The 26,567-nt window shown below is 43.8% G+C and overlaps 1 protein-coding gene across 5 annotated transcripts in view; it reads right to left on the bottom strand.

The window, feature by feature from the left end:
• Positions 1-26,567, bottom strand: part of Npas3 (neuronal PAS domain protein 3) — an 819,449-nt gene that overhangs the window by 212,129 nt on the left and 580,753 nt on the right. For all 5 annotated transcript variants that reach the window (XM_029541027.1, XM_029541028.1, XM_029541029.1 and 2 more), the window contains one exon: positions 22,535-22,624. In XM_029541027.1, coding sequence (XP_029396887.1) covers positions 22,535-22,624 — 90 coding nt within the window. The remainder of the gene's footprint in view (positions 1-22,534; positions 22,625-26,567) is intronic.

Below are 26,567 nucleotides of genomic sequence, written 5' to 3'. Positions count from 1 at the left end.
AAATTATGGCACACCTATAGAAAGAAATGCCACATACAAGTTATTTCATATACTGAACAATGTAAACAATATTTTAACTAAACAATATCCCCAGTTGATGGATGGGGACACTTACCCATCTCAAAAACTTTCGACCCAAAATGGCTCCAAAAAAAAAATGCAGAGACAAAAATGGAGCAGAGACTGAAGGAATGGTCAACCAGTGACTGTCTCAACTTGGGATCCATCCTATGGGTGGGCACCAATCCCTGCCACTATTACTGATGCTATGTTGTGCTTGCAGACAGGAGCCTACCATGGCTGTCCTCTGAGAGGCTCTGCCAGCAGCTGACTGAGACAGATGCAGTTACACACAGCCAAATATTGGACTAAGGTCAGGGACCCCTATAGAAGATTTGGGGGGAAAGATTGAAGTAACTGAAGGTGATGGCAACCCCACAGGAAGACCAATAGTGTCAATTAACCCAGCTCCCAGACACTGAGCCACCAAAAAAAGAGCATACACAGGCTGGTCCGAGGCTCCTGGCATATATGTAGCAGAGAGTTGCTTTGTCTGGCCTCAGTGAGAGAGGATGTGCCTAATCCTATAGAGATGGGGAAGGTATGGGGGGGCACCCTCTCAGAGGCAAAGGGGATGGGGATGGTGGAAGAACTCTGTGAGGGGGGACTGGGAGGGGAGTGATATTTGGGATGTAAATAAACAAAATAATTAATAAAAATGTTGACAAAGCAGTAACTATAAAATAAACGTGTAAATACAAATACCTACCTAAGTATCTGAGAGGCTAGACATCAAATTGCTCAGTGCGTTTTTCTAAGCTCACACCGTATATTTTCTTTTCTTAACCTATGGCTGGTTACATTTTTGTTGTGTGATACTTTCACGATTTTAAACACATTTTTAATTAGAAGAGGTGTCAGGGCATAAATTAATTAGCACACATGTAAACTACAACTAATTTTTACTTCACTAAAGTGAGCACAAGCCCCTCCTCTCACCTCTAGAATATCAGCTGCACCCAGCACCTTTGGCTAAGGACTCGGAAACGCGGGGCGAGCACACTTCTCTACTCTGACATGTATTTCTGCTAATTACATGTTTTTTTTCTTGTTCATCAGCAGTAAACTTCAGGGTAAGAGTCTCCTCCCATTTTTAAACAGTTCTGCATGGCCAGTTTTCAGGTCTGTCAAGAAAAATCCAAGACTAATATTCCAGTGTCATGTTCATAGCCATCTGTGTAGAAACAAAACCAGGCTTGGATGGCTTTTACGTGGCTAAGCTGTACACATTGTGATGCTTAGGATAAGCACTTGGGGTTAGAAGTTTAAATCGGTAAGTATGTTTGGAGGGGTTATCATTTTGAAAATACCTATTCTGTGTATTGATGGAAAATAATTAAAGGGATATGACCTGTGTCTTGGGGTATTTACAGTTTGGGAGAACAACAATGTAACTAAGCATGATAGTTGTTAAGTCAGAGTTAGAGCATCCCAAAATAGCAATCATCCTTAGATTTTTTTTTTTTTTTTTTTTTTTTTTTGGTCAAGGAAGAGAACTTAGTGGGCTGAATGATTTAACTGTTTGGGCATAAAAATTATTCTGGTGGCTGTAAAAGTGAAATGAGGCAGCAGGCAGCCCCATGGGGTTCTGCACTGCTCCAGGGAATGAGTGTAACTACTAGGATTCTAAGGCTGGAGGCTGGAGGGGCTGGCGTAGGAGATGGTTGCAAAGGGCTTCTGTCAGTGTGGAAAGCCCTCACAAACATACCTGCCATCTGGCCTCACAGAGTTATTTCTCTCTGCTCTTTCTGCCCTGCAGTCATCTTAGAGAGGAATTAGTAACCACAGGATTAGAGTCTTAGGAAAAAAAATGAGTTTTCATCTAATGAATATGTGATATCTTCTATCCTATCTTGGTCACTATCTCCTGTTCAGCCAAGCAATAGAGAGTATTCATTACTTGAAATCTTCACCCCGGAAGCTGACTTCTCTGAGTCCTAGTTGCCTTGTGGGAAAGTCCCTTCGGTCTTTATCTGGTTCGTACAGTGGCCACATTTCAGTTAAGAAATCATCACCAATCATGAGTTGATAAACACTGTCGTCATTGCTTCTAAGACTACCAACTCAAAACCCTTAGCATTCCTATTTTAACGCATGCCCTACTGAAGTATGCATGGGCTTAATGTTTTGTGGGTGACAAAGGGATACAGTTAATTGGTTGGTCTGCAAAGCATGGAACTATAGCTTCAAATTAATTTTGAAAGCCTGAAATACAGTGGAAGATCTTTGCAGGAGGTCCATATGGTGAACCCACAGGGCAGCAAATACCCAGATGTTTGAAACACCTGCATTACCGCCTGAACTTTTTTTTATGTTTCATTCGTGTTTGGCTTCATGTAGATCTGATAAAGACTTTACCTCTCATTTTGGAAGTTTCCAGAAAAAAGTCAACTATTTCATGACATTGTTTATTTTTAATACTTCTAGTTTAAGGTTAATTTCATCATCCTTTGATTGCCTTTGTATTACTGAGTGGCTGCCTAATGCATTTTTGGTTCAACGAGGGGGAAAAGATCACTCATAATTAAATGCACAACTGAATAAGGAAAGTATTTCTGAGTGGGACAATTCTATTATTAGTAATAGCATATCTATGAGCTCAGGAGCCCATTTATTCCGAATCCTTCATTCTATGCATCCATATTTCATCAATCTTTATCATCTCTCATTATAATATATAGAGAACATGAATAATTATTCTTGTTTTACAGGTGAAAATACCAAGGAGCTGAAAGATGAAATCTGTCAAGTCACATACCGAGTCCCCGCAGATCATTCAACTGTCCATTCCAAGCCATCCAATAAAACATGGTGTTAACGTTAGTTGTACAGGTTTATTGTCTGAACCCAGGAGAGATTTCTTTCTGTATTTATGTTGTATTTATTTGTATGTAGGAAGTCTGAATTACTGAGATGTGTGAAGAGGGGAATATGCATTTGAGACCCATACTGGGTGCATCATGCCCAGGTTGCTCTTCCCAACACCCTCAGTTTTCATGATGGATGTACGGACCCCCTATCTGGCCAGCACTAGGTTTTGTGGATAAAATGGAGAGGGCAAGACCAAGCTTCCATTATATACTCCCTCCATCAGCCTGCACATCTGCCATATCTTCATGATGGGCTGACATTTCCTGAAATTGTGATAGATCAATCTTTCCTTCCGCATGTTGTTTCAGGAAGGTATGGCATCACAGAAACAGGAGAAATGACAAATACAGAGAATTAGTACAACAAAGGTGGGTTGTCGATGAGATAAACCTCATGCACAGTTTACAGGCTGAGGCTGCTGAAGGTAGCTATGTGGGAAGAATGTGGAAGAATCTGGAGCTATGTGCTAGAGAAGCCCCAGAATCCCATCAGTAGACATTTAAGGCAATCCTGATGGCAGTCTGAGAGACAAGAATACAGACAGGAAAGATGGACAGTAAATCTATGCCCATGAGAATTTAGTTGGAAACACGATTTTTATTGGGAATTGGGCTGTAATCATTCATACTACCTTTTAGCAAAGATTCTGGCAACATTTTGTCTGTGTTCTGGAGATCCAGGAGAGGCTGAACTAAAGAGTAATAGACTAGTTTGGTGGAGAAAATTTCAAGACAAAGACACACCCTCATGCTGTCATGGCTACTGATCACTGCTTTTATCCAGATGTACAGTGATAATTCAGTCCGTCAAGGAAAGAACACAAAGACATTTAAAGGTGTGGATGGAAGCTGGTGCGGACACAGCAAGGGCAGACAGAGAATAATTGTTAATTGATATCACTCTCAGCCAGTGAGATGGCTCAGCAGGTCATGGTGCTCGATGTCAAGTCTGATGACCTGGGTTCAATACTTGGGACTTTCATGGGCTTTCAAGGAAAGAAAGCCCCTACAAGTTGTCCTACGATCTCTGCATGAGTGCCATGCATGCACATATCCACATGCTTGCAAACAAATAAAGTAAAGGTAAACCTGGCTTCTTGTACTGAGACTATAGGACAGTATTTTAAGTTCATGGTCCTACCCATCCAAGGCTCTAAGGCAAAATAAAACTGAAACTTCATTTGAAAGAAGTGTTTGTCATAAGGATGCTCTAACAGAGGTGCCTAGGGAAGTGTTTCCCCCGACCCTGTTCTGCCATGCAGGTGTTTGGAAGTATGGTGTTTAGCTCAACCCTGAGCTGATATTATAACTTGTTATCCACATGATGTTAGCTAGCCTCACGGGTCTGTAAAATGCAAAGTCTACTGGGTCACAGGGACTTCCACTAAGCTTCCAGAAGAAAAACTTCTTGTGAGATAGACACCGTGTAACAGGGTTAGATTCTACATGGTGTGCCTTAGAACAATGAATGTGAAATTGAGCTTCAGTGGAGAAACCGCAATACTGGCAAAGAAGAGCTGTGGGCATGGAGTGGACCTGGCTCAAAAGAGACAATCATATATGCAGTGGGCAAGAGAGTCATGGGATCCTTGAAACAGGGCTGATGCTAACACATGACTGAGACACTGAACCTGGAGCTATAGGACTTAAAAGTTTGCTCTGCGGGTGTTCGGTCTTACTGGAGTTACTATTCTCCCATTCTTCTCATTAGGAATGGCCGAGTTTATTTTGTCACAGAAGGATGCAACGTTTGTTTTAAGAGGGGCTCACAGCTGTGGGTATCACCGCATTCTCAAGAGACTTGGACCTTTCGAACAGTGAGAGGATGCTTAAAATATAGCTAGGTGGGCTTGCTGACTCATGCCTGAAATGGCAGCATGTGGGAGGCTGGAGCAGGAGGCTTGACTTGACCTTCAGACTACGCTGAACTAGAGAGGGAGCCCCAGGACAGTCAGATCCCCCCTCTCCCAAAAGCAAACAGTAACCAAGACAACGAAACCAAACCAAACAAGAGCCACCAGATAAGACAAAAATAAAATCAAACCTATAAACCAACCAACCAAATCAAAAGCCCAATTATAAGGACTCCTGCGAGGTAGCCATGAACCTAAGAAGACAAGGGGCAGAATACTACTGTTTGAATGTAAACACCTCCATCAAGTTCCTGTGCTACTTAGGATATTTTGGTGGGTGTGGAACTTTTGGGACATATGGTCTATAGCTAAGCTACTGGGGGGGGGGGTCATTGAGAGTGGACCTTGAAGGTTATATTCCCTCTGCTTCGGTTCTACCTCTTGGTGCCCTGTTTCAGCACCATGATGTGACCAGCTGCCTTGAGTTCCTGCCCACACAGACTGAGCTGTCATTGTTGCCAAGGCTCGCAAGCTTTCCTCTCCACCATTTCTGAGACTCCCCAGCAACCATGAGCCCAAAGAAACCCTTCCTACTTTAAGTTACTCAGGTCAGGTATATTTGGTCATGATGACAGGAAAAGTAACAGTTTCAATTATTCATATGAATAAAATACCCTATGAACGTTGAAGGACACTTAACCAACATTTACTCAGTGCTGAGAAATCTTGACTCTGTAGATGCTTTTAAAAAAATGTAAAAATGATAGATCACTACCTGCACTGGCCAAGATGACTGCAGGAGCTCTCTGACTTAAAAAGCAAGAAGGCCAACTGAAGTCCACAGCCCTCAGACGACGAAAGAGAATTAAGCGCAGGGATTCACTTTAGAAAGACATATCCAGGAAGAACAGCCGGATGGGTGTCTATGGCACAGACGTGAATTTTGAACATCTTGAAGTGCGAGAGCCTTGGGCTACCTTTCGGCTGGCCCAGAGGTAATGGGATCAGCTGACATCAGCCGAAGCCCCCCCTTCCCCCCCCTCCCCCGAGCCCTTCTTAAGTCGATGGTGTCAAGTAGTTTGTGGCAACAACAGAAGACTGGGTGGCTCAGTGAGGGAGTCAATACAGCAAGGTGCTCACACTTCGTGGTGTCTAGGCTGAGTGAGGGGCTGGAGTCCCACAGTCACCTTCAAAGGCATGTCCCGGAAACCTAAAGTTTTCCATTAAGCCTTATTCTAAAAGGTTCTTCCCAGTAGCCTCAAAATAAGGACCGATTCTTTAACACAAGGTAGGGATTGGGGGATGGGGGATCCCAGATCTAAATTTTAGCTATTGGCCTTTAGAACAAAGGATTCATAAGCCAATTCTCCTTATAGAGGTCACTGTTCTATTCAGGGTCTGAATTTTAAGTTGTCACTATTGCTCAGGTTCTGCCCAGTCACTCTTTTAAAATAAGGTTTTCATTTCCTTTATCCTGACAAGAGAGGGGGACCAGGAAGGAAGTATTGGGCAGGTAGGGAGGGTTCCCCATGCCATGCTAGAGGAGTCCCCCAAACTGCGATCACTGTCATCATCCAGGGAAGGTTACAGGCATGTACTCTGAGGCAACTGCTGTAGGCTGTACTTCACTGTATGAAGGAGCAGAACAAGGAAACACACACTTAAGCTTAAACCCCCAGAAAGCGGTGCAGAGATATCAGAAGAATGTGGTGTTTTTAATACGTAATCTAAGGGGGTCCAAGTAATCCTTAGTACAACTGGGTATAAAAGCACCATGAATCAAAGGCCCCTGGGAAGAAAATGAGCCCTGTTTCTCATCAGGGAATCAGAGAGCTGCTTTGCTATTTCCTGCACATGGCTTGGTACCAGCTCCGTGGTAGCTTCGACAGGTAGCTTAGATGGACCAAACTGAAGTACCAGTCGCTTGCTTTCTTTCCTCAGTGACATAGGTAAATTGTGTGTGTGTGTCTATGTGAAAGTTAGGTGGGTGTTGCTAAAATCATTTTACTGTGCCTGGCTTTCTGAATTATTGCTGGGGTTTGAATGAAGCTCCTCACGCATGATGAGAGCTTTACTGACTGAGCTACATCCTAGCCCAAGAGTAGTAGTTCCCTTACTGAGAGGAGTAATGCCACTGTGGCTTTGACCTTGCCAAGGATACAGTTTGGGCCCCACAGACACATTCTTTTTAAAAGAAAGATTCACTTGAAACGTCCTTTCCTCAAACCCACTCCCAGTCTGTTCTCACATCTCTTTCGAGGAGAAGGACTTGGAGTGTTACAATCCCAGGCTAATCACTTTTCCTGTTGCCGTTCCTCAAGTGCCTGCTTTCTGCTCTCTATTTGTATAAACATGCCACAGTAATGCCTGTGACTTCAAGTGAAACCCGCCCAGGATCCAGTAAGAATGCCTCACAGGTGGCAGGGCACGCTGAGCTCTGGCTGTCAGTCCAGATGTGGATCAGAAGAGAACGCTGTGAAAACATTCCCTTCTGACCCAGCTCAAACAAGAGAGGCGAATAAGTGCCAGCAGGTGAGGGGGGCCTCACACCCACAGGCAGGGGGGATCTCAATGCTGTGTTTTATTTGTTAAGATCTCTTCTTTACTTAATGCAGAGAGCCGGGTTGTTTCACACTGCCACCATGCCGTAGCTTCTTAAATGATTCAGGGAAGTATAGCTTTCATTTAGGTTTGTGCCCTCCAGTCTGTTTATACTGGTCGATACACTTGTCTGAAAAATATAATGGATTAGCACATCATTCAACAAGCTAGTCAGAAGGCAAGCTTAAGGCGACAGACACCAGAAAGTAAATTACAGTCAGGAGTAGGCGCAGGCCATGCCTGAAGCTGGGAAGCACTGTATCAGCACAAAACCTGTATTCTCTGGGAATGGTGGTGGAACCGAAAGGGACGCAGAATTTACACTCGGATATAATAAAACAATCAGCCCCACAAATTCATACGGTACTATAAACTGTGTGCTTTCTGACACTGAATGCAGAGCGAAGCTGGCACGAACACTAGCCCACACATTACAGCCTCAGCTGGAAACAGACACACATTTGTTTCCTTTAATAGGCCCACTTTTGCAAGCAGGCATAGATCACGGCTTACTTTACAAATTCCATTTTAATATTTGTAGAACAGTAGGTAGTTGGCCACAGGTCTCTACTAAGGAGTGCAAGGGACAGGGAGGGCTATAGGGGTGGGTTGTTTATTCTTTATGAGCTTCCTCTTTCTTCTTCTCCATTTTCCCTCCTTATCCCGTTTCTTCTTCTCCAAGCCCCAGAAGCCAGGATTGAGATACATTTCCAAAGTTTAATGTAATCTATTTTGACATGAGCCAAATCGTCACTGAGGCAGGTGGAGTGCGGTGAGAATTATTAAACAGCCTCCTCTCTGATCATTGCCGCCTAAAAGGTAAGATTTGGAAATGAATCTTTAAGCCCTAGAGGTGTTTTTGAAACTTTACAATAATACACACTCTAAAGGATGACGCAAGTGGCCTCCTTCACTGAGCGCTTCCTGCAGGGCTGGGCTCCCCATGCTTTCTGAGGCAGACGCTGCACCACTGCCACAATAGATCACTGTAGCAAGCAACACTGAGGGGCAGCTGGGGAGCCTACAAATCCAGAGGGACCTGGCCAAATTACTTATCCTGCACGTGGGCTGCCAGGTCAGGAGCATGCCAACGTGGAAGCTCAAAGTTACAAATATTAAAAATGCTCCCTTTCGGTGAAGACGGTTCAGAATTGAATGGGGCAGGAACTAACAAATGCAGTCTGTGGTTCTGATTAGCTTGGTAGCCTTGCTCAATGGTGAGTAACAGGAAGGACCTGGGCAACAGATGCATGGGGTGGCTAAAGAGTGACACTCAATGACAGGCAATGCAGTGGGGGTTGTCTATAGCAGAACCCACCATGACTTACCGCGTTTCCCATACCACACCTCTGTAAGGCTTGGCAGAGGAGGGATGGAGCCACCTTGTCCTCTGTCCAAGGTTGGCCTGTTCTGCTCTGACCTTTCCATGTGTTTGCTATCATGGTTGCAACCCTGCATGATGAGACCGCAGTTGGCCAGGCTTAGCACATAGGTGAGGACTGGTGTGGATTCCTTTCTGGCTCACCTCCTTTCCCTATGCCCATCGATGAGACCCATCCTTCAGCTTGGCTGCAGCAGACATGTGAGAGGAAAGCTTGCCTTACTTATGTTGTGGTTCCTTCCCTCAGTCATCCTTCTTTCAAAACCACGGCCCTTCTCTCAAACCTTTAGTGACTCCCCCAGCCCTGTTCCCCAGCCTTACAACCTAGTGTGGAAGTTGCTTCAATTTCAACATGTCATCTCTCTTTTTCTCTACCTAGACAATTCCCAAGCCTTTCCTTGCCCCCTTACTCCTTTCTTTACCATCAAATGGCTTGGAAGTGTACCAAGATGTCCTGAATATACTTGTGCCTCTTGCCCTTTAACCCAAGGCATCAGAGGTCGCCTTCCCCAGCGATCCAGAATACTGGTCATCTTCCCCCTAGAGGGTGGAATGGCTTTTTCCTATTCTAGTTCGGATAACCAGTTGCATCCTTTCTGTAGGTCTTTTGGTTTGGTTTTCCCAGTGACAGCTTCTCATGATTCTTGGGAAAGATACTCTATAAATATGTTCTGATCACCTGATCATCGGTCTATACAGCCTCCCTTCCCTTTTGCCTATGATAAATAGAAATCTCTCAGGCCGACCTTTTTAGCAGCCCCACATCTCCTTTAAAAATATTTCTAAGATCTATTCATGTTTCTGTGCCTACAGAGGCCATAAGAGGGTATCAGATCTCCTGGTACTGGAATTACAGGCATAGATGACCTCTGGTCTTCTGCAAGAGGGGGAAGTGCTCTTCCCAAGTGAGCCATTTCTCCAGCCCCAACTCTCCCTCCTCCTTAAACTGCAAGTTCCTTTTCTGAAGCTCTAACTGCCGGGGCTGTGGGTGGGTCCCACTTAAAGGCCAACCACTTTCCCACCTGGAACTATGAACCCAACCCTCTCCCTACAGTTTCCAAAGCCCTTTCAATAGATGTCCCACGGACTTCCCGAGGGTCACACTCTGTAAACCAAACTAAGCTGTAAAACACTTGCTTCCTATAGTTCTATCTGCGACCCAGATGTCAGCCTCACCTGTAACAGGCCTTTTAAACCCCCTAGCAGGGATTTCCAGGGACATGACCCGTTTTAACCATTTTCTAGTTTTCAGTCTTAAGTGGAAGATACTCTCTACCATCTATTTTGCTTTGTTGACCAAATCTATTTTTCTTAAGGCGTGGATTTAATACTGTATGTTTCCTTCAGAAACATTTTATGGCTCCCAAGGTCCCACAGAACAACGTCTGCCTTCCTAGCTCGCTGACTTCCTTTGCGATTTGTCTCTCTTACCTCAAGAAATAACTGTGCAAATGTGCTTCACCTTTGTCTGGTGAAGGCACCTCCTCCCTCCTTTCCACATGGGAAATGGCCATAAAGGCCCGACCTGAAATGTCAGCTCTCTGCTAATCCTTTACAAATTCCTCCAGGCAGAGCTAGCCACCTGCATTCGCCATTTCTATGATTCTCTGGCAACATGCAACATTTAGCACTGAATGAAACATTTGAGGCCATGTGAAGGCCATTGTCTCTTGGCTGCCATGCCCGCAGCATCTTAGAGAGGGTATCCTTGACAACAGGGAAGATGCCATAGCTGCCAACAGGTTTAGAGCTGTTTCTGGCACGTGGAAGAACCACAGGCCTTAGTATGGATTACCAAGCCCCACTATTGAAACTTGGCATATTTTTAAAAATCTGAATTTTCAGATACATTTAAGGGAACTTCCTTAAGCTTTCAGATGTATTGGCATAGGAAGACTCTTTGTTTCATGATTCTAAGCTGGAAGCTTAATTGCTCCAGGTCTTGGGTTCTTTTAACCCATAAAACTTGGATGAATTAAATGTTACGCTAATTACTTACAACTCTCTAGGAGCAACTGGTGACCATGGCTAACAGTGCGAGCAGCTCCAGTGCTGGTTCTCTTACTTTCTGGATGTAAAGGTATTTAATCTCAGTACCTCAGTTTTCTTATCTATAAAATGGGGATAACAATTCACCCAACACAATCTAGCATTATAACCTCCCCGACTGAACATACTTTGGACAGTGTAGACACGTAACAAGTAAAGCATACCCATTATACACATTGATTGTGAAGTCACACCCATGGACAGAAGGCCACAGGGTGAAAGGAAGCTATCCCCAAGAAGCTGCAAGGAGGTACAAATCAAGGAACACAGAGCACCCCCTCAGACCTGTTTAGACTTTTATGTGTTCTTAATGTATTTCCCATTTTCCACATCCACACACACCCTATGAAAGGTTTGGGAAATGTAATAAATATGAATTGACTATGTTTAAATGCCCGGAGTCAGTAAAATCAGTATGCATTCTCAAAATGGAATAACCCTCGTTAAAAAGAACGTCAGTCTGTCCTTTGCAATAGCTGGGAACGAAAGGGTAACGACGAGGAATCTGTAAGAACTCCAGTTATTGACATCACTGACCTATAAACATATCCCCTTCAGCGTGATATACAGCACTTCAGTACCCTTGTTTTTGTATAATTGCCATTACCAAAAGCCTTTCAATTTCGAGTGCTCAAACGAGAGCAATTCATATTTCAGATAATCTGCCAACGAGGAAAACTAATTTCAAAATATTTGATCATAAAAGTTGTCCTCGCTTCTACAGAGATAATTTAGTCAAATAATATCAGATAATCTGAAAGCAGTCTTCGCAGGAAATTGCCGGGGACTCTGTCTAAGAGCCTCCATTTGCACTTATATAAATGTACGGAAAGTGTAGGCGACTTTGACAGCCTGCCATATGTGATCTCACTGCACAGCCTACCTACTCCGCCATCCAAAGCTATATCCTTTGAAGCATTGCCAGAATTACTTTAGCCCGGTAGATATGCGAGTTGTGCCCTTTAGAAGCCATATCATTTCCTTTCTACTCTGACTACTTCAGTGTAGCATCTGCTCAGCTAAATTCCTTTGAAGGTTAAAAATAAGATAGCCTTCTCCCAGCCTCCCTCTCCTGACGCCGCCCCAGCACCCCGTGGGGGCGGGGAAGGGAACGACACGTACCCACTGCTAAGTGAACGGTGAAAGAACAGATTGCAAAGCAGAAGTCCTGGAAACCTTAAAAAAAAAAAACGGCAGTGTGGGCTGCTCAAGGTTAGGGCCCTGTTAGGAGAACAGATAAGACCCAGGCAGGTCTCCTAGATCCCGGTCCAGGCTCATTTTCTTGCTTCCCCACCGACTAGATGTCTAACACATACAAAAGAACTCAGCCAGAAAGCGACAATAGGAAATGTCACCCACAGAGTGTCTTAATTTTATAAACAGAAAATGAGTGCTTGGATCTCATCTCCAGGAAACATTTGCGTTTCAGAACTAGTCAGACTTGGCACCCTGTCTTCTCGGGACTGCTGACAGTTGTAGTCAGTTATTACACTGTTGTGACTTGGAAGCTGATGTCCCCAAACAGTTCAAAATTAGTAACATCCGTGATTCGGGATTGTCTGCCTGCTAATCTCGGCTTTTTTTATAATTATTTTAAAAGGCACTATCTGATTTTCTGAGCACCGCCCCAGGTGTTCTCCGGGGGATAATGAATAGATAAACATATCACCCAGTGTCTCAGAGAAGTTGTGACATTTTCGGGATTATCTTCAGTTCAACTCCTGTAATTTCAATGAACGCCATACCCAAGGTTGCAAGCCCATGCTTCTACTACAGAGCTGAGTGGATCTTAGTAACCAGCCTGACTTCCTTGGGACTGAAGAGCATTGGGAAGCAGAGGAGGTGCATGGCCCTTTCTTGGTCCTTGCATACTTTTACCTGCAACTAAGGAGACGGAAAGACGGTGGTTTGGGGGCCTCTTCTCACCTCCATTTCTCTTGAACTACGTCATCTGGGCTCTGCAACATGCGGATGTCGATAAGTGGCAAAGGCCATTTTCATGGCACTCGGCAACCAAGCCTAAGGAAGTGCCGATGCTCAAAGGGAGGGGTGAGCCCTATCAACCGAACACCTCATTTTCTACCATCATCCCTGCCATGGTGCCTCTGAACACCTCCTCCCCGTGCCTCTCTTGAGTGCCTTCACACACTGTTGGGATTTTTTTGGATTAAAAGTTCTCTGTATGGTCAAAAGTAAGAAGAACGCGACACAGCTATTATAGAAACGTCTCTGTAGTGCCCACAGGAACATCTGTGGGGTCATTTGGAATTTCATTGGCTTTAACATTCTTCAAACAGGTCAAACCTCACGCTTCCTCTGAAAAGAATCACCAAGTGGGGCTCCAACTTTCTAAAAGCGTTTCTCTGTATCTGCCCTACGTTGGACCAAGCCCATCATGTGAATGTGGTTTTTTAGCTCCTAAGAAACACCAAGTTTAATAATTAGAAAGGCGGATTTGCTGGACTCAAGTATTATAGCAGGAACAAACTTGGAAATCAAGATGGCAGAATAATGAAAATCTGTGACTGGTGCTACCATCTCCAGCATCTCTGTCCCTTCAAGCCTTAGCCCTTCCCAACTGGTAGCCAGGGACCATTGCCTGAATTGCAAAACAGGGCTGAAAGAAATCATCCGTTTTCCAGAATAATGCTGCTACTATCAAGAAAGCTGAAAAGGGCAGGGGTTCTTAATAGAAAGTTTATTTCTGCCCAAACTTGGACAAAAAAACTCTAAACAAACTAACAAACAGCCCAACAAAACAACATCATCATCAACAACAAAACTGTAAATATAATCAGTGGGTTTTGTTTACCCAAACGCTGTTCTTGTCCACAAACTCTCGAGATTTATCAAAGCATACCCTAGGCTCACGGGTGTGCTGTGTTAACTGTGGCAAGGCCTTTAACATCCCTGAGAAACGTCCACTCTCAAACCACCTCGGTCCTTCCCAGGGAAAACCTTCTTTGCATACATTCTCCTGCTCTCAAAAAGTTTCTGTGGTTATCGAAAGCAATAGATTTAATCTGCCAGCACATTAAAAATTAACAGCCTAGGAGGAAGGTTCCATCTTGTTATTGAATGTGGTGAATTTGTAGTTCCAGGAGCCAGAAAGGAGACAGAGACAGAGACAGAGACAGAGACAGACAGACAGACAGAGAGAGAGAGAGAGAGAGAAGAAAAAAATCAGCTTTGCTGTTTAGTGAATCAGAAATTATTTATATCTGTAGACAAAAAAACAGAATAGATGCAAAACCCAAACCAGAATATAGCCAATCTGCTCATTAACATATCTGCATACAAATACACATATACATCAAAATAGCTAAAATAATCAAATGGGCTGACATTATTCTTTTTAAAAGTGGTGGTTTGTGGAAGTTTTCCAAATGAAGGCACAGGATAAGGAAGGCGGAAGGCCGTGGGTACCTGGTGTCTAAAACCAACATCCATTCTCCGGTTATATCTCTCTAGTTCTAGGACGTATCCAAAAAAATCCAAAGTCAATTTCTTACTATTTTTTCAATTGAAATTGCTACAATGTTACCTCTGTCCATAACATCTCATGTTGGCCCTAAACCCTAAGAGAGATTGAACGTGTGTATCTAGAGATGAAATTTGGATTTTTGTGTGAATTTAGCGATTTTTTTGACCTTCTTCTCAGCAGGTCAAGTTATTTCCTATTCTTGATCTAAGCAGCTTGCACTCACTCATGCTCTCCCAGGGCCCAGGCTAAGTGAGGAAGGATGCTGGCTGAGGTACAGGGTATTATTTTGCATATATTGTCTACATAAGCACCACATTATGGACAGAAATTATCTTTACTTTCCAACTTTGCATAATAAAATAAGCCATAAAATTAATACCATATAGAAAATAGTGCTTGCCAGGCAAAGAAATGTACACTGCTTTCTAGAAATCCAGGGACATTACACTGCCTATGCCTGCATGAATAATACATGGCTTAATTCAGAAAAACACCGTTTCATTATTTAAAAATGAATAAATTACAGACTTAGAATGATAGCTAAATTTCCTGAATCTTACTTTTGTTCCGTGTTCTAATTCAAAAAATGAACTGGAAAATAGCATTTCGTCCAGCACACAAATAAAGCAAGCGTGTTCCTCAGGGAGCATTTCTGACTTCACATTTCTTTCTCTACCGAATGAAGGATGCTGGGTCTCATTTCTTCTCTTGCTCACTTTAATGCTAGAATTAAGACATCGAAGATCTTCAGTTCATACACTTGACAGTAGTGAGCCTACCCTGAGCTGTCCTGGGAGCCTGTGATTCAGTCTAACGAGGAAGGTCCCCTTTGCCCAGAGGTCCTGTGGTTTAGCCCTCTGCTTGGGAATAAATAAAAATAGCATGATTCTCATATAGGATGCCACAGTAAATTTCTTCTACTGACACTGGCCTCTTTTAAAGATCTGTTAAAAGTCCAGCCCCATTTGGGGATTGGGGAAGGTATTGAGAAGAGAGAGAAATGCACTAGTAATAAGGAATTAATTTGGAATTAAAATAAGTAAAGCATACCCACACAGTCCATGTAGGCTGAGCACAAAGTGACAGGCAGCAGATTATTCTACCGATTTCTAATGCTGGAAATTCGGATGGCATTTACTAGCATAACCTTTCAACTCTGAGCACATCAATAGAGGCCGACAGTGGCTTGAAATATGATTCCTTGCAGATAGCATATCCTCATTCATCTGACTGGGCCGCTTGCTCTGTGCTCCACCGCACAAACAGCGTCTCCCCCACTTCTGAGAGGACACTAATAAAAAAGGCATCAATTTCCAGCTCTAGTACTACTGTGATCTCTTTATATGTTCGACATCCAACATTAAATTAAAATGCTGTTATAAATCCTACTTTCTGAATCTGGAATGAGTGTTGGGTTTTTGTCGCATGAGACTGCAGCAAATCTTGTCAGATGCAAGGAAGCACGTCTTGTTCACTCAGAATTAATGTTGTGGATGAAAGAAGGAGGTAAAGGGGGTTGAGGATGGTGAACTGAGGGTGTCAGAGGCAGTGGGGAGTGGAGCTTTGGGCGGGGGGTGCGCTGAGCCAGGCAGGGAATTTGCTGCTTTCAAGAAATGGCTAATCAGGAATTGTAATTATCAAGGACAAGCTGTGTGGTAGGAAGATCCCTGGTAAACACACATTCGCATGTGTCCATGTATGGAAACAGAAGAATTGAAGGGTAGAGAATTGTTCTTTTTAGGAGTGAAAATGCTTTGGGGTATGAAGGGGTACTGAGGAAACCTCATCACTTACTAAAATCTCCACCCACAGACAGACTGTAGGAGGCAAAGGCTCTTGGGGACATACTATATAGGCTGTATGGTCAACGCTACCTACTTTTAAAGTTATTTATGAGCCCAGCACCCTCAAGGACTGAATAACTGTCAATTAAGACAGGCTCATGTTTCTAAGACCCAGTTACAGGACAAGAGAAGGGATAAAAAGCCCTGAGAGCCAGGGGTTAGCTTCTTCCATTTGGCTTTAGATGGTGTGTGTTCCCTGACGTTAGGGAGTCTTTTGACAGTGGCTTCTAAGGAAGACCCTTGCCATGATCATCTAATAACCAGGGGTGCTATGAGTTCATCAAGGAGTCTGCAAAGATACATAGCCCTGGCTGGCCACAGGCTCTGCCAGCTGTTCAGAATTACGGAGGAAATAACGAGGCATGCTTGCCTATTTGGGAGGGTGGGGTGGAAGGGAAAGGGGAGAGCTAGCAGGTCAATATCTGGATTGAACAGAGGAACTTTTCCCCCCAAGGATCCTGCCGGGAGGAACCTTGACATACACAAAGTCAGAACGTAGACAAAGTTGCCCTGGCGAGAACGATAAGGTCACCCGTGGGATTGGCGAGATTATCTCTGTCAAGCACTCGGACAGCATGCAGTCAAATGATGCATCATGCAGTCATTTTCGGGGGGGGGGAAAATCAATTTCTTCGCCAGGTCGCTCTTGGCTTTTCAAAGTGCCCTTGTAGGCCGTCACCACCAAGCATTTATCAATTTAAATGCTGTAAATTGATAATGTGCCACCGCGCCTTGTACTGTTTCTGAATTATTTTGATACTTATATTTGCTCAGTAGTCTCTGAACCCTCAGAGCCTCCACGTTCAAAGGGGCATTTTTCTTTGTTACATGTGGGAATGATGAACTTTTTATGATTAGTACAGGAGAAAAATGCAGACATCCCAGTGGTGGGAGGGGACGCATGGAGCTGTGGAAATGGTGTACTTCACTACTTCATTTCTTTTTAACTTGGGTATTCCTGCCTGAAAGACTTGCAAAAGGAACATATAAAGCTATACTTGCACATGGTTAGTAAAGGCGTGCCAATTATCTCAGTATTGCATACATTTAGAAAACCAGTTGTAAAACTGCAAACACTTGTTCCTAACCCTTGTGGGCCCTGGGATGGGTTGAAATAAGCCTATGTTTCTGGTCTATATGTTCCACTCTGTAGGATGCACTGATGCCAAACAAAAGTAATAACTCTGAAGGAAAGCTTACATATCCCTTTTTCAGCCCCCAATACATATGTGTATATACACACATATATACATATTTGTATGTATACATACATATATATATATACACATGCATATATGTATATATGTGTGAGTGAATACACACACACACACACACACACACACACACACACACACACACACACACAGAAGCACAAAGAGAATGTTAACCATACACTAACCCCATGATTTGCATTGGGAAGCAAGACATGGGAGAGTTTGAGCTCATGCTTTGGAAAAGCAAGAGAAAGGCAGTTGCAGCCTCTTTAACCTCCAGTGATTTATTGGCCCTCAGCCAAGTTATCAGGGGAATCTAATTCTTCTTTATTATTCAAATAAACCACACTTGGCACCATGGCTCCCTTTCAGAATAGCTGCACAAATAGACTGAGCTCTGTCATTTATTTGACCTTGTATTTGTGTGCTGTAGCTATAATTTTATTTGCCGTTCTATACAACAAATGCAGTGGGATCTAAACTATGGAGGCAAATGGCAGGTAGGGGGAAGGAGCTTGTGGTAAATATAGTCTCCATGGGTTAAAAAAATATATTATTGACCTGTTTTCACCTTCACTTCTTTCAGGTTTTATCCTTTGGCCATTCTACCCTAAGCAAGCTGTCTTTGAGTTAGCCAACCTGTGACCGGCTGGAGCTTCCTTCTGACTGGCTTACCATGGCCAAAGGTTGATTTTTTTAGGAGGGCGGGGCATGGGGAGAAAAGAGAGAGGAGAGTGCATTGAGGCATGTATGTGTGTGTGTGTGTGTGTGTGTGTGCGCGCGCGCGCGCGCACGCGCGTGTGCGCGTGCATGGTCAGAGTCACTGTGAGAGAGCCTTCAGCTGCTGGATGAGATGTCCGAGCCATTAAGAAGTACTTACTTCCAGGTTTCATGTTTGTTCCGTAGCCCGTTTTGTTGTACACAGGATCGGGTGAATGGGAATACTTTGCTTGGCCAGGCCAACATCTGTACCTTCCTTTCCCATCTCACATATGAGGAATTTCTAGAAGACCTGAGTTCACTTTTATCCCGTAGTCCACTGACCCCTGCGTTCTCTGCCTCTTACACTTGTGTTTGCCACGAGGAGTCTGTGAGCATGAGCTCTAAAGGAAGTGGATGAATTTGTCATAACCATACTATAGGCTACATAATAAGTTGTGTGTAGCCTGTAAAGAATCTACGTGGCATTTCCTTTCAGATTTTAGTTTCAGGGAAAATGTGAGTTTTCTCAAGGAGTAGTGTCCCACTGTTGTTAATGGTTGGTTAGGCGTAATTCCCTTTTGCTTTGGTTGCCAGAAGCACCCAGCTGAGACTAAAGCTTTATTAAATCTCTTTCGTGCCATATTTAAAGCATATATTTATGTTTTTTCTACACCTGTGGTAACATATTACCCATTGCTATTCATCTTTTTTCTTTATTCTATTTTGTTACTATTTTTATTACATCCATCTATCTTAAATCTTCTTTTGGAAAGAGGAGATACAGTCAACGCATAAGTATTTCCCCAAGCTTTAAGTCTGATCTCAACTAGAGATGCTTTCTGTTTACCATGTGATGGCTTTCTTGGATTCCCTAGTGAGAATCCTCCTTCTGTTTTGGAAGCAAGTTCCTAAAAGCTGGCTTCAGAGCATGGCTTCATGTTCAACACTGGGAGAGCCATTCTGTTTTCTCTTTTCAGTTTCAGTCTTGCCAATTCCATTATGGCAGGGAGCAGAGCCGGCTCCATCAGCTCTAGGCACACTGCATCACCAGGCACATGGCACTCAGTCTCTATGCAGACCAAATGAGCACTGCTAGGTGGGTCCCCTCCTCAGGGGAGGGCTCCTGGCTCCTGGCAGTCACTGTCACTCATGAAGGCAAACTGTAACCTGAAGCTAAGCATTCTCTCTCTCTGTCTATCTCTCTCTCTTTCTCTGTCTCTCTCTTGTTCTCTCATCTATCAATATCGATCAATATCTATCATCTCTCTCTCTATCATCTATTAATATCTGTCTGTCTGTCTGTCTGTCTGTCTGTCTGTCTGTCTGTCTCTCTGCCTATCTGTCTGTCTGTCTATCTATCTATCTATCTATCTATCTATCTGCCTATCTATCTATCTATCTATCTATCTGGCAAGGCAGAGGCAGCTTCTGGGGGCCTCACTATTGCTCTGTCATCCCAGAGCTACCAGAATACTTTGTAGAGTGTAGCCCACAAATCCAAGGCTCAGGTGTTAGATAAGCAGATGAGGAAGCCTGCTTGGCTGTCTGTGACCCAGGCTGCCCCACAGTGCTCAGTGGAAGTTCCTTGTTTGGATTCCTCCTGTGCAAAAGGTGAACATTACTTCTCTCTAAGCCTAAGCCAGTTCGCATGGTGAAAGAGAATAAAATGGACAGGAGCATTATGTGATTAGGAATGCAGCCGTAACTATGTTGTTCTCTCGGACACTGCCGTGCTCACATGCCTACAGCCAGTTCTCAGAGGAACAGATAGAGTCGCACACTCTCTAGCAAATCCACGGAAAGGAATGGATCCTTTCTTCTTATCTAGACTTTCACAGGTTAACCACATTGGCTAAGGACACGTGGCTACATCTAACGTTTCTGTACAGCTGTGCGGGCACCTCTCGAGTGCGTGTGCTGGCAGAACAAATGCTTAGAGCATACTGTCTTTGGATGTCACCCTTGAGAGCCCTGCACCTCAGTTTTGCAAGACGGAACTGGAGATACCCAGGAAGGGTTATGGTGTAGGGACCTTTATGTTCCTGTTCAGATGCAGAACCTCAGCTCCTTTGAAAACATCCCCAGAGTTCAGCAGGGGCCTCCCAGTTTCGTTTTTTGCACTTACAACACGTGCAGTGTTAATATCAACTAAGAATTTTTCTTATACTTCTGTTCTAACCCCATCTAAGTTGATATGGGCAAAAATCTCCCATCTCCCGATTTATGCCCTCATCTTTGTAGTTCCATCTTGCTTCCAAATTCATCGCTCCGTCAGCCTCTTCCTGGGCATGCATACTGATACCCACACTGCAGCAGCACCCACAGGAGATGGCCAGGCATGGAGTGGCTCCAATCTGCATCCAGAAGTCATCCCACTGACTCCTACTGCCCACTCAAACTGCCACTATAGGAAGAGGAGTGGCTGGCCTCATGGAAGTGCCACACTCACAGTGCCAGACACTGTGTCATTTTTACACGGTCACTTTAGGAAACACCATTAATTGTTTCTCATTGGAAGAAAAGAATCTTCAGTGTTAGAGCAGAGATGCAGAGAAAGAAAGGAAAAACCAGCACAGGGTTAAAGCCAAATTTCCCTTGAACAGATGATATTTCAGATGGCCACACTATTCCAGACGCATCAATTTCCTTGAAAATCCAATCCATATATGTGCATATGCTGTGCTGGCAGGAGGACTGCCTGAAATGGCCAAAACCCAAGAGCTAATATTCTTTTGGCCAGAATAATGCAATTATTATTTTCCTAGCTATCAGTCTACGCATACAGAGCCATCTGTTATGCAAAGCAAACATACACATCTCAATTACAGAAAATGCAGTTGCCTTGACAGAATTTGGACTACACCACTAACCAGGGCTGTAAAATGTGTTTGCAGCTAGTATATAATGGATGCTTTTCAGGAGTTCCCTAATTAGCATTTACCTGCTTAAACTAATTATTCATCCTTCTTCTTTACTGGCTTATTAAACTCTGTTGGATACTCCACATAAACCAGGAGTGTGGCATCAGAGAATCACAACAGTGGGTTCCTAGCAACAATTGGTGTTAACAACACAGGGGTGCACCCTACTCAGAACTGTAGATTCCCAAGCAGATTAAGGTGAGGTTTAAAAATCTCTGCTGGAGGCTACAATGAAAGAGAGATCTCCGGAGATACAGGAGGATTCGTACCAAGTTATCATCAGTCAGATTCCATCCCCTGGTTTTCCAGAGTCCACAAGAAATTGGTGCACACACTACAGTCAAGAGCACACATGTTCTCCAAGGAAAGGCTCATGATTGCATCCCCCGTTTGGAATCTCAACAGCAAATAATCAAATTTGGCAGGGTTTCTGCTCCTTCCCCGGCCCTCCTCAAACGCCAAATCTCTCTATTATTTCCCAGTGTCTTCCTTGATTTAGCTGTCTCCCAGTACACCCCCCTAGCAGCCAGAAGGTTCCAGCCAAGCTGGATGTTTCTTTTGAGCAGTGCCAGCCCTTCAGAAGCTCTGAGCCTGGGTGGGACCTGTTTATGAGGAGACCAGAGACTCTTATCTCCATCGTTAGCCTGGAGGCAGTTGAGGGAGAGGTAGCTTATCCCGCTTGGCAGATCATCACAGACAAACAAAACCTTTCTGCAGAGGCTTCATGTCCCCCCCCCCTTTTTTTTTCCAACCACCACATGAAAAGGGTCAGTTTTCAGCCAATCACCTGTACGCAGATGTTGGGTGCTTTCATGGCCAAAACATCTGGATAATTAGCTGAATGGAAGACCTTATTTCGGGATAGGCTGGCAATCGTAGCTGCAGCCTGGGCCTCAGAATGCAGCAGAATTGAAGTATTTGTGTTTCTGGAGAAAAATCAAGGATTCTGTCCCTTGCCCTACAAGCCTCTGCATTCTCTTCTACCCCCTGACAGACACATGCGAGCAATTAAATGGCAAACCATGAAAGGCAGCTTTATTTTATGAAATTGTCTTCCAGCATCAGGCAGATTTTTGCCAAGGCAGCGCACTCTCTCCTGGCAGGAACCCTCCCCGAAACACATTTTAATGGTGTCTTTCAGCATTTCTTGACTCCAAATGACTCCTGCCATTGTGTCAGCTCCCAGGATAGCACAGGGCACTCCATAAACATCCAGTAATAGGACACAAGGGAAGCACTATTAGTGTGTCCCTATCCTACCGGGCACCGGGGTTTCAAAGTTCAAAACAACCAAGGGAAGAAACTTCATTTGTTCTCAATAAATTAATGATGATCCTTGGGGGAGGGGCGGGGAAGGAAACTCAAATTTCTGGGCGCAAGTTTATTCTGAAAGCCCAACACAGACAGGCTCCTCTGACTTGGGAGAGTCAGGTAGAGGCCCTTAAAGAATAAATTAGACAGTTCATGCTAAGCAGAGCATCTCTTTGAGAAGGAAAAACAGTGGGCTGAAGGAGACTTTGCATTCAGTGCCAAGAATCTAAATTGTTCAACTTACTTGTGAGAGGCCTAGGTAGATAGAGACGGTTTCAGAAATGTACAAAAATTTTCCTTCTTGATTTAGTGCAAATACGAAGCCATCCAGGGACTGTAAGAAAAAAAATAACTGTGTTAATACATATGCACAGAGATACTACTAATAAAGGGGCAAAGTGAATTGAGGCCATTTTTTCTTCATGTGTAATGAAAGTCCTAAGTTGGTTTATATTGCATTATATGAATGAATTAGTGGGCTAAAGACCACCGGATCTTTTCTATTTCAGAGAGTTCTTTATGTCTTTGTCATTTTGACCAAGATGTATCAAGGCCATGTTGATTTAATGAGACATTGCCTTTATCTGGGGGGGGGGGGGGGGGGGGGGTCAGTGGTAACTGCCATCAAACCAGTAAGCTCCTTGGTTAAGGAATGAACATGAATGAAAGGAAAGGGGAAATGACTTCTACTGCTTGATTGATATGAATTTCAATAATTGGTTAATTAATAAAGGATGCTCTCTACACACTGGGTACCTATAGTGGTAAAGGAAACAGGAGGAGTCAGTGAATTATGGGTGAGTGTGTCTGGGCTAAAACCTCACACACCACAATCCAGCTTGCTTGTGACAGAGTTTCTATTGTGCCCCTTGGGAACAAAAACAGAAAGAAGAAACTAACAAAAACTGGAGGGTATAAAAGCTGTCTTCAGTGTCATCTGTCATTCAAAAGTCTCAGTCTAACTTTACCAAATGAGGATTCTAGTTCCGGTTTGGTTTGACAAATGATGGAAACCACCGTGGGATCCAAGCAAAACTCAATGCAATCAGGACTCTCCTGTTTCAAGTTCCCGTCATCAAAAGCACTTCATACCCTCTGCCATCCTCACAGGTTTTGTTTTGTGTTATTTGTCTTTAACAGGTTAGGCTGCAGAGAAGTCTGTTTCCACAGACAAAGAACTTTTAAATCTTAGTGATATTAACAAAGTCTGTGAACTTGTCAGTTTGAAGCCTAGGTCTGGAACCAGGTATATGGACACACTAATGACATGCTTTTATAAATAGAGACAGTTGGGAGAAGTCAGAAATATACATTCTTGCAGACCTCAATAATTTTTGGTCTACTTGAATACTGGAAAAAAATGTCCCCGGTATGTTCAGATTCTGTGGTTTAAATGTGTTCCCCAAGGATCAAGAGATGGAAACTTATTTTACAGAGCTACAGTGGAGAGTGGGACCTCCAGAAGGTATCTGGGGCAGGGATGCTGCTCTTGGGATGCAGGGATGCTGCTCTTGGGATGCAGGGATGCTGCTCTTGGGCATGCAGGGATGCTGCTCTTGGGCATGCAGGGATGCTGCTCTTGGGATGCAGGGATGCTGCTCTTGGGCATGCAGGGATGCTGCTCTTGCTGGTGTGAGTCATTTACCATGGGAGTGGCTTCTCCAAAGGATGAGTTTGGCTCTCTTTCCCTGCCTTCTCTCCAGTGCTCTTTTGCCCTTCTGACTTCTGCCATGCAATGAGGTCTCATGAAGGCCCTGACTACATGCAAGCCTTGACCTTGGTCTTTCCCACCTTCAACAATGTGAGAAATGAATTTCTGTACTCTGTAAATTATCCAGTCTCTGATAAACAAGTTAGGATAATTAATTTATATATAGGAGAATACATAGGCATACATTTACAGGTCAGCATGAAATGTGGATTTCCATGTTTTCTGACCCATTTTAAACATTTTTCCACACTGCTTAAAAACTATAGAGACTCCTTACTCTGCTCTCCGATTTAGAGAGTTCTGAAAACAACTCAAAGGTCAGGTTACATTGTTTTACAAAAAGCAGATTACACAACTGGCCAATCCACACACAGATATGTTAACAGTTCACACTGACTATACACCTTGTTGCATGTACCATCTTTTAATTCCCTCAGATAATCTCTAGAGTAACTATATCATCTAAATTCTCTATACATGGACACTAACAAATGTAGCAAAGTTAGGCAATAAGCCCATCTTGCATGGAGGTTGTATCTGAGTCCTGATAGATCAGTGCTTTCCAATAAATACTCTTTATTTGGTATGTGTAGATTAAAGAGAATTTAAATATTCAGAGTGTTTCTGAAGCTATTTATACTAACAGGGAACATATATATGACTTCTTACATAGTTTTCAGTGATCTGTCCCAATGATAGAATCAGAACCTTAGGGGTAAAAGACAATGGGAGTGTAGACTGAAGGAGGGGTCCTGAGTCACTTTTACATGAGTTATCAGACCATCTCAGCTCTGAAGTTTTTCCCAGAACCAAATACTGCTAAGGGATTCTTGCCATTGACAAAATGGCCAAAAGTACTTGGTCAGACCTGACCTTTCGAGTGCAGCGAATCAGCACTGTTCTGCTATCCTGGACATTGGCACCAGGCAGGCCTGGCTAGGCACTGAAAGCCAGTACCACAGGGAGAAAAGGCTTCCTCCCTCAAGCATCTGAAGGATCCTGCTTCTACACATCTTTCCCTCACATAGCACCTCTGGTAGACTAGGGTCCCTCCCTTCAACCTTCCCCCTGGGAAAGACGTTTTGCTAGACTTCCTACTCAACCAAGTTGTTTGGACCTTCCATACAGAGAGTTTAGGAGGCCATCTTTACAAACCACTGCAAGTGACAGTGGAGATGTCACAAGAGAGCGAGGCAACAGCCAGAAGGCTTCTGGGGTACAAAGGACAGATGGAGATGACTTGTAGATGGTCCCCTGTAATGGAAGCCCTCATTTAATGGAGGCACATAGGGCCTCTTTGGCTGGGTAAGGCCAGTTAGCCAATCCGTACCTGAGGCTTCTGTGCTGCCGTGACTTTAAAGCCCTTACAATAGTAGGACCTTTCAGCTGGCTTTCTGTTAGACTGAATTTTTTTTTCAATAGTGGGTCATGTCTTATTTACCTTTCTTTAACCAGAAATGAATAAACCTTCCATCCAGACTTGATGAACCCAGTTCTACCTCTTCCCTTGATATCACAGATTACAGATGAAGAAGAGGGATGGAAATCTTAGTCCCCAAGAGTCCCATTTCAGGAGTTATTAGAATGCCTCCAATTAATATCATCTGTGTATGTCCTTATTTTTAGAATACCGGGATCAGAGTAGATCCCATCCCTCTCTCTCTCTCCCTCCACTTCCCATTCTTCCCTGCCTTTCTTCCTGACTTGTTTTGTTGTTGTTGTTTTGTTTTGTTTTTGGTTAAAGACAGAGTCCCACTTAGGTTCCCAGACTTGCAATCTAGCTTAGCCTGGTTTCAAACTATCCATGATCCTGTTGCATCAGCCTTCCCAATGCTTGAGTTTTAGGAAGATTGTTACAACATCCAGCTCTGGGTGTGAGTCTTTCTTGATACCTAGTGTCTGTCCTGAAGAGATGTTGATGCCACACCCACAAAGCTCCCCTTTTGCATTCAAGGACTGTGTCTCATGACAGTAGTTCCTGCCTGTGTGAGAGGAGTGGGTACCACAGAGTGGCTGAACTGTGAGGCATGGCAAAGTTCTGCATGGCAAAAGTAGAAACTTTGACATGTCTTCAGATGAGGTTAAAACAGGTCTATGTCTATATGCACATGGCCTAAAGACATGGTCAGCTCAGTTAATAACAACAATGGAGCACTGGAGATGGCTCAGCAGGCGAAATACTTGTTGTGCAAACATGAAGACTTCTGTTCAGATCCCCAGAACCCACGAAAAGGTCAGGCAAGTGTGGAGATCCACCTGGAATCTCAGCGTAGGAGGCAGAAATGGGATCCCTAGCATAAGCTAGCTGGCCAGACTATCTGGGACTGGCAAGCTCTGGATTCACATAAGAGAACCTGCCTTGATGGATAATGTGGAGAGATCCTAAGGAAAACACCAAAATCTACTTTGAGGTTCCACATGAATTCACACATGGGCATGCGCACCTAGACACAGACAGGTATCAGTACACAGATGAACATGTACATACATGTGAACACATATACCCACATAACTCTCTCTCTCTCTCTCTCTCTCTCTCTCTCTCTCTCTCTCTCTCTCTCTCTCT

This window comes from Mus pahari, chromosome 7 (assembly GCF_900095145.1).
Source record: "Mus pahari chromosome 7, PAHARI_EIJ_v1.1, whole genome shotgun sequence".
Taxonomy (NCBI): domain Eukaryota; kingdom Metazoa; phylum Chordata; class Mammalia; order Rodentia; family Muridae; genus Mus; species Mus pahari.
This window is presented reverse-complemented; position numbering and strand designations above follow the sequence as displayed.